The sequence below is a fragment of the Linepithema humile genome, chromosome 2 (assembly GCF_040581485.1).
Source record: "Linepithema humile isolate Giens D197 chromosome 2, Lhum_UNIL_v1.0, whole genome shotgun sequence".
NCBI lineage: Eukaryota > Metazoa > Arthropoda > Insecta > Hymenoptera > Formicidae > Linepithema > Linepithema humile.
In genome coordinates, this window is record NC_090129.1 from 10410292 (window position 1) to 10419651 (window position 9360).

Consider the following 9360-nt stretch of genomic DNA (forward strand, 5'->3'; position numbering starts at 1 on the left):
ATCGCGGACGCAGTTTTCTTTGTTCGGGATAGGAAGGCTCGCTCCAGTATGTTATAGAACTCAATGGCTTTGGCGGATCACGTAAACCTGGCCGTGGCGTCTCTCAGGCTTCTCTCTGTAAAAACACACGCAACGTTACGGACGAAATATCTAGTAACTTTTGCGGACTTCCGGTGCGGATTACGGATTACGGGCTGCATGTGACGGCACCCTAATAAAACAGCTGAACTAGTATTATAGTTTAAAAGGCGAAAATTACGATTCTGTGTTTTATATCTATTCCGACAGAAATGCTACTATCACTCTTGTCGACCTTTAATTAGGACATTTAGATGTTATTCGAAAGTCATACAATGTTGTTTCAATATTAAGCAATGTTTTAATTTTTTACATATACAACGTTATGAACTTTTTATTCTATACGGGATAGTTATTAAAAAAATCGTTTATTCTGCATCAACTCCTCTTCCGTGTGACTTTCCGGTCAATTATTGGTGTCCATATCCATGTTGATCGCACTGATCGATTGATCCACGGCCTCAAGGGATCTTGTCGGCGACCCATAGGTATTGTGGAATGCTTCGATCGCCTTTTTTGCTTGCTCCTGATGTGTCATGTAAATGTAGGCATATCGATGTTCTGTAATGATGCAGTTGGTTACCTCACCAAAACGCATGAAAAATTGTCGCAATTCATTGCTACCACCAGTTTCTGGCAATCGTCCCACACATATTTTTATGTCACGCTACAAAATAAAAGAAATTCTTACTGTTGTGTTTAATATAATTCAAAGTAATAGCATATTGTTGATAAATATAATAACCAACTTTGGAAATTTTTCAGTGAAAATTCAACAAGATTTATATCTGAGAAATTGACTATGTTTGTTGTAAAGAGTATAGTGTCTATTTGAGACTTATTATTGCTCAGTCTCATAAAAAATTTTACAAAATATATGAAATAATAATGTAAAATAATGCTGAGCTTTTTAAAGATTAAATAAATTAATAAAAAAATATGCAATAAAATTGACAAATGATCTTAATTTTTGTTCATGTTTTGTACAAATATTCACTTAATATTGTTTATAATTTATAGCAGGTAACTAATATAATGAGGAACATTTAATTGTTTGTATGATCTTACCTGTTTTTCATTTGATGGAACCATTTTCTGAAAACATAATTCATTGTAAATATAATGATATGGATAACAATGAGGATATCGAGCCAACGCCAGATGTATTTGCTTCAATTATTTTTAATACATTTTTTTTTAATTTTAAATATCAAGAGAGAAAAACCCAATCATTAAGGAAGCGTTCGGAAACTACACCCAGAGTTTTACGTAACGTATACTATAGACAATAAACAACAACTTTCACTCTAGGTGTAGTTTCCAAACGCACCCTAATTGGATGGTGCCGCTCCTGATGCTCGGCGGTGCTGGTTCTAGCGGCTGCGGCGCGCGCGGTAAAGAGAGGAAAGGAGGCGTCAATCGCAAGAATCGGCGTCAACCGCTGCAATACTGAACTAATTCCGAGCTCTGTTTAATAAACTAAACACTTCGGTCAAGATTTGAACATCTTCAGTGTTTTAATATTAATTTTTGTAACATACAATCTTGAAGGGCTCACAATAACTAATAAAATATAGTGATTAATGGGATCGAGAGCCAATGCCGGATGTTCTTTGCTGTTTATTCTTTTTCCAAATTTTCTTTATTAATGAGTATACGTTTCAACCACTATCGGGCCATCTTCAGTACAATAGCTAAAATTTGACGGTTAAAAATTACAAATACATTCTCGACAGTGTAAATTAATTCGTTGTAACATACCTGGGCTGCGTTCCGAAATTCACTGCCAGTACTGAAAATCTACAATATACGTTACGTAAACTGTAGATTTTCAGTACTGGCAGTGAATTTCGGAACACAGCCCTGGTATCAAAAATTTAATACGAGATCTGATTTTTATGTCGTTAGAGATTAATTTGATAAAGTCCTTGAGAATATGGCACGTTTCTATACCAAAGTGCCTTCTAACGTAATAAAAATAGTGAGTACGCATATTTGTCCCAAGCGTAATTAATAATTACGGTCCGATAGTGGCCGAAACGTATACTCATTAATAAAGAAAATTTGGAAAAAGAATAAACAGCAAAGAACATCCGGCATTGGCTCTCAATCCCATTAATCACTATATTTTATTAATTTTTGTATTGGTTTTTCTTTTGTAATTTTATAGTTTTTACCTCAATTGTGTGATTAGTATTTTAGACCAAAATTTTTTATTTTTGATTAGACACACTGAAGATATTCAAATCTTGACCGAAGCGTTTGATTTACGTATTAAATAAGATGGTTGGAGCAAATACATTTGGCATTGGCTCAATATCTTCATTGTTATATTTGTAATTAATTTATTAATACGAACCTACATATATTTATGTTATAATTCATTGTTATACTGTTAACATGGACATGGAATAATTTCTGTATTTTTTTTTATACTGAACAATTCTTTCATATATACAATCATAATTTACAAAATATGATTGAAGGATCATTCAGCATAAAAAATTTTTTTTTACATGATTACTTTTTTTTATAATCTATTAATGCTGTTCTAAAGACTTGGCTATATTTTTGCACTATATTTTGCACAACATCAAATGTTTTGTAAATATTGATGCAGCAATTATCTGTGTAAAAAAAGATACTTCTAAAGTGTCATCTTTCAACTTTAAACGCCAAAGGTGTGTATCAGTAAATTAAAAAGCTGTCAAGAATAAAAATTTATAGGGAGCACATAAACAACACGTTCTTCAAAGTCGCGTTAATTAAATGTCCACGATTTCATTACGTAACAACGCATTTTTTTCGAAAAAAAATTCCGCCTGCAATCATCTAATAATTACTGTTATATAGAGATCGACGGCCAAACAACTGTACGAGTCAACACCTTGTAACGCGACACATGAGCAACACAAAAGATTCTGGTCTAAAAGATGTGACCGGCTTCGTTAACGTGCTGCCAAGTTATGATGTTATTAGATCATCTTTACATGTGCTTAACTAGCATCAATCGATTTTATTACTTACGTGTATTTGAGACGTTTTGGCGAATTGATCGAAAACAAAAAACGAACAAGCCTCGTGGTGTGTAACGAAAATGGTGAGCCAAACTGATTGTGAGTCTATTCGACAGCATTCGGCAATGATATGATCATGGTGGAAAGAAACAAGGTGAGTTATTCTCGTGGTTGCGCAGTAGTCTAATAGCGTTTTCGAATAAACGGGGTTTGAACGATCTAGGGTTGATCAATCACTATTTTACTATAAATGCAAGTCTTTCATTGGTGGAGAGGTTGCAATGACGTCATTAACCAATCTTGGGTCGTTCAAACCCCGTTTACTCGAAAACGCTATAAAGGTAGTGGGGAGCGGACAGCCAATCATAGGGGGCCCATTTCATGAAAATTTAGTATGGCTGATGGCTGATGACATGCTTTATTAACGTATATAAAGTGTATACAGTCCTCTTAAAAAAATATATAGTGTTCGTGCAGAGAGTTTTCTTAAATTTGGAAAAGACCGATGTGACCGTCGTGTAAGTAATAAATGAATATATAATATGAAGATTTGTTTAGAGTTTGGTGTAATATGTAATATTATGTGACTTTATCTTTGTAGACAGTATGCCGACCTGTTGCATTAAAAATTGTAATAGTCGCAGTATTTATTTATTTACAATACTGTTTTGATTTTTTAATCAGCTGTGAACGTTTGAATTTTGCGCGCATAAAATGGGTCCCCTGTGATTGGTTGACAAGCAAGTCCCCCAACTCTTTGCCGCCATTATGCGCAATAACTCACCTTGTTTCTTTCCACCATGGATATGATATTGTTTACGATTACGAGTCACCGCGGCTCCAAGCCTTAGAACATATATACTGGAAGGGGCATAGCTTATCTAAATATCTTAGAACATATATACTGGAAGGGGCATAGCCTATCTAAATACACATAACAAAAGTGTCCCCTACATCTATCTATCCTTGTCTGTACGAAATCGGTCAATGCGCTTGTGCGAATGAATAACCGCTTAAGTTGAAAGTAGAAAGATTTAAAATAGGTGGAAGGCATTTGAAAATTTGATTATAACAATTTATTCTTTAAATTATATTATAATATAATTGCAATATATTATAAATTATATATAATAATATGTAGTAATATGTAATAATAGTCTTGCAAAATAAAATAAAAATAATAATGCACATAACCAAAATCAAATACTGTAATAAACAATAATTATATACAGGCCCGGTAAAAAATTTCTCATATATAATCATGTAGCATTTAATAGAGTTATACAATATTTTACATAATTGTGTAAAAATATGTATAATTATATATGACGAAATATAAAACGTTATATATATATATATATAAATGGAGCGACTACAGTATAGAATTACATGTAAGTACTTTTTATACATACTTATATATAATGTCTACAATATTTTATATATAATTATATATGAATCTCTGTTAGTCTAATATATGATTATGTATAAGTCTTGCATCATGTATAAACATATATAAGTAAAAAGCAAATTTCAGATATAGTCATACGCAATTGTATATGATTTTGTATAAACGAGAAATTCTGGCTAATTGTGTCACTTTTTCTTTAATTTTACTTAATGCCTTGATTTAAAAATATTTTACTTTTCTAAAAGTTTCTATACCTTTTTCTTATCGCGCGCGTGCATGCAAGAGAGGAATATAAACAAAATAAAATAAAAAACCACTATTTTACATTTATAAGAGATATATGTAATTTATTGTATTTCTAAATAATATGAGAAAAATAAATAACATGAAATATAAATACATTTTATGAGTGATACAAATAATTCGAAAATTAGTGCTTGGGGTATTTAAAGAGATTTTTAAGAAAGGACCTCATCAAGTCACTCTTACTGCCCATACAGCACAGAACATTGCAATTACATTGCAGCAATGTTACAATCTTGCAAGTTGCAATGTAATATTTATGTTTTGTTGAGACATTATTGCAACTTGTAATTGTAATATTTCATGAGAATGTGACAGCAACATTCCAATAACATTGCAACACAGATGTTTATACTAGTACTAGATCGCTAACTTCGTCAAAAGAGCTGAGGCCGGCAGGATTTCCGGTTTCGGCCATGACACCCTACAACAAAATGGCGACAATGCGTGTGTAATGTGTATAGGCCCTCACACACAAAATGACATAACTGCATATGCATAGCATAAGACCGTCTCGACCAATGAACATCTAGCATAAAGGTGCCATATTGATTTACATAGCATGTTCATTGGTCGAGACTATTGAGTAAAAAGAAACAGGAGGGAGCGTTTGGTCGTAAAAGTGCGGACGGAAGTGACTATATAAAGTGGTCGCTCAAGATGGCCGCTCAAGGGCGCCAATATTGAATGACTTATGTTTAATTAGGAAATAATGTACAATTAAAAGAAAATAACTATAATATGCAACAATAATACCAAATTTTAATGGCGTTTTTCATTGGGATTGCACTCGTGCAGTATTTCCATAAGAGCAACGTTAAAATTTAAAATCTAAATTTATATTAAATCTTTCGTCCTTACAAAAATTTATCCATGCATTTCTTTGATCCGGATTTTTCGGAAACCTGTTTGTGAGTGAAAATTATTTAGTAATTATTGTGAATCTACAATTTCACAATACTATACATATGATTATAATCTCCAAAATAAAAATCTCATTATTGTTGATAATACTAACCGATGAAACGTTATTCCATGATTTCGAGCTGCTGCTGTTATGCCACAAGCTCTACAGTATACCATTTTGATCGTTTATTTTCATACACTGTTGCATAAAAGACTATACACTGCATATTAATGCGTACGGCGTACGGTATGCCGCTTGCCGCTATGCTCGAGCATTCCCTCTCACTTTCAAAAAGTGGTCGCTCAAGATGGCTGCCATGACGTACATCCGTCCGCGGATTTACCTAGTCCTGGCTAGTATATGCTCCCTTCTGTTTCTTTTTACTCAATGGTCGAGACGGTCTTATGCTATGCATACTTAGAACATATATGGCCGGAGCACAGACTTTTGCATAAAGCATAACGCATAAGCATAAGGAAATTGATTGGTCCATTTCCTTATGCATTTGCTCATGGTGTAAAGAATATAAGGTGAAGCATTCCGATGGATGCGCAGTGGTTCAAAAGTAGTGGGGAACAGCGAACCAATCAAATATGCTCGGTGATGCAAAATTCAATATGGCCGGCGCACGATAGAATCAGTTACATAGTTTTGACAATGATTGACATCGGTGGCTATCACTTGTGTGCATGTGTGAATATTACTTGTGAAGTTTTGACAAGTCGACGACAAATTTTCAACCATGCCAAGTTGTTTCGTGAGAAATTGTAAAAATCGGACAAATTATATATTCAGCAAAAAAGTGAGATATTACTCGTTTCCTCAAGATCCTGAGCTGCGAAGAAAATGGTTACAGGCTTGCCAGAGGGATGAAAATTCAAAGATTACATGTGGTTAGTAAATATTACATTGCATTTACATTTTTCATATTAATAAACATATAATAATTGTATTGTTTAAATATATTATTTTTAAATAACTTACTACATTTATAATTGGCGCGTTTCCTCATCGGGCAAATTTGATTGGCTGAAATTTGAAGTCGCCGCCATATGCGCAATACTTCACCTTACATTTTTTACACCATGCATTTGCTTATGCTTATATATAGACCAATCAATTTCCTTATGCTTATGCGTTATGCTTTATGTAAAAGCTTGTGCTCTCGGCTATATACTGGAAGGGGCATAGCCTATCTAAATACACATAACAAAAGTGTCCCCTACATCTATCTATCCTTGTCTGTACGAAATCGGTCAATGCGCTTGCGCGAATGAATAACCGCTTAAATTGAAAGTAGAAAGATTTAAAATAGGTGGAAGGCATTTAAAAATTTGATTATAACAATTTATTCTTTAAGTTATATTATAATATAATTGCAATATATTATAAATTATATATAATAATATGTAGTAATATGTAATAATAGTCTTGCAAAATAAAATAAAAATAATGTTGCACATAATCAAAAACAAATACTGTAATGAACAATAATTATATACAGGATGTACAGGATGAACTAAAATAAGATAACAAACTTTGAGGAGCGAGACCAAAGATGAAAAAAAATTTGACATCAACATATGTCCGTCAAACCCACTGTTACTGATATAAAATATATATTATTAATAAAAAATAAAAAAGTAATATTTATTATTATGTAATATTCTCGCTCCTCTAAAGTTTGTTATCTTATTTTAATTATATCTTGTACATATAGTAACCAGTACAATAAAAATTATTATAATAAATAATAAAAAAAAATATTTAAAAACTTCATTGATGTTTAAATAGTATTAGTTTTGTATACTTTTTTATGATTATTTCTTTAGACTTGATTATATTGGAAGGCTTGTCATAGATAAGCTTGTCTAGTTTGTCATCACACACATCAACATAATCGACGCATGCGTATTGCAATAAAATGTACAGACAAAGATAGATAGATGTTGAGGACAACGGCAAGTCAGCTATGCCCCTTCCAGTATATATGTTCTAAGATGCATATGCAGTTATGTCATTTTGTGTGTGATGGCCTTATAGGCGGGAGCACAGACTTTTGCATAAAGCATAACGCATAAGCATAAGGAAATTGATTGGTCTATATATAAGCATAAGCAAATGCATAAGGAAACGGACCAATCAATTTCCTTATGCTTATGCGTTATGCTTTATGTAAAAGTCTGTGCTCCGGCCTTATATCTGTACGTGCGTATGCACATGTGATACCCGGCGTGGTGATACAAATTGATAATATTGTAAAAATGCTTGAAAGATGCCGAGCAGTTGTTGAGCAGTTGTTGAGCAATTGCTGAGCAGTTGTTGAGCAGTTGTTGAGCAGTTGTTGAGCGGCCATTTTGTTGTAGGGTGTCATGGCCGAAACCGGAAATCTTGCCAGCCTCAGTTTTTCCATACGTCAAAGCCTAAAGTTAGCGATCTAGTACTAGTATAGACATCTGTGGGTACGAGTAACAATAATAGATAAAATTAGTCAAAATGCCGTTTATGATAGGCAAAGAACCCGTGCGGCGAACATTGAAATATTTAATGTCCGGTCCATTGGTCTTAAAGGATAAAATACAGATATTCTCCATTAATTATAACACGCATGGTAATCATCATAAAGGCACGAGGTAAAAATTTAGGTTAGGTTAGGTTAGATTATATATAAAATATTGAACACATTACATTACTGTGTTTTAATAACATTTTCTAATTTTTCTACAGAGATTTCATATTTTGGCATTTATCACAGATACAATACAAAAATCCAACAGTACAAGTAGTTACTTTTAAAAATAGAACACCATCTCCGTTTATGAAATTTTATTATGGTAATTGAGAATTGAGTATTTAATCATATTAAATAAAATTAATGTATGATTAGATAAATGATAGTTATATAAATTTGAGATATGCTATACAATGAGAAAAAATATTTTTACAGAAGATGGAAAGACAATATTAATCGATATAGATAGCAAATCTAAAGACGACATACTTCAGCATCTTATAAAAGTAGTAGGAAAACCAAAAGAAGTATTAGTCAAAGAAGCTACTGCTAAAGAAAAGAAGGACAATCCAGCAAACTTTGGAATGGGTTGTACAAGGAGCTGCTTATGTCACATCCCAGGACAAGTACCATGTCCAGGCATAGTGCCTTTGCCGGATCACATGCGTGCAAAAATCATACGTGAAAGACGAAATAAAGAATAGGCATACTTAGTATTAAGAATTTTTGTATATATTAGAATCCCAATTGTGTTATGTGTACATGTGTTTGTCTGTCAAATATGAATAGTGGAAGTAACTTGGATACTTCAGGTTTTATTATAAAACATGTCATATGTGTTTATTATAAAAAAAGATCCTTATTTTATGAAAATATATATTAGTATACGTATATTAAGCACTATATTACCGTTGACTTAATATATTGTGGTTCTAATATGTTTCATGTATCTGCTCATTTGTAGGAATCAATATTTTTACCTATTTGCATTTAAAAAATTATATATTATCATTTTTATTGCTTATGAACATGTATGAGCATTACAACGCAAAATATATTTTTTAATAGTAGAATGGAATGTTTAATAGATACAATAAATAAAAAATAAAGATTATTTATAAATAATATAAATATG

The 9360-nt window shown here is 32.4% G+C and overlaps 1 protein-coding gene and 1 long non-coding RNA gene across 2 annotated transcripts; one reads left to right on the top strand and one right to left on the bottom strand.

Annotated features, from left to right (window-relative positions):
• Positions 1-356: 356 nt before the first annotated feature.
• LOC136997944 (uncharacterized) lies at positions 357-3267 on the bottom strand. The gene is made up of 3 exons (XR_010888484.1): positions 3106-3267; positions 1147-1173; positions 357-745 (listed from the first exon to the last, which is right to left on the bottom strand). It is a non-coding gene; the product is annotated as an uncharacterized lncRNA (long non-coding RNA).
• A 4854-nt stretch (positions 3268-8121) lies between these two features.
• Positions 8122-9165, top strand: mRpS25 (mitochondrial ribosomal protein S25). The gene is made up of 3 exons (XM_012379740.2): positions 8122-8346; positions 8441-8547; positions 8661-9165. Exons 1-3 carry the CDS (start codon positions 8210-8212, stop codon positions 8927-8929), a joined length of 513 nt encoding a protein of 170 aa, XP_012235163.2. The 5' UTR covers positions 8122-8209; the 3' UTR covers positions 8930-9165.
• The last annotated feature ends 195 nt before the right edge of the window (positions 9166-9360 follow it).

Excerpts from the sequence above, each read along its gene's own strand:
- mRpS25 (XM_012379740.2), top strand. The coding sequence starts at position 8,210 with ATGCCGTTTATGATAGGCAAAGAACCCGTGCGGCGAACATTGAAATAT. Across the intron at positions 8,347-8,440 it reads AATCATCATAAAGGCACGAG|AGATTTCATATTTTGGCATT; the intron begins GTAAAAATTTAG and ends ATTTTTCTACAG. Across the intron at positions 8,548-8,660 it reads GTTTATGAAATTTTATTATG|AAGATGGAAAGACAATATTA; the intron begins GTAATTGAGAAT and ends ATATTTTTACAG.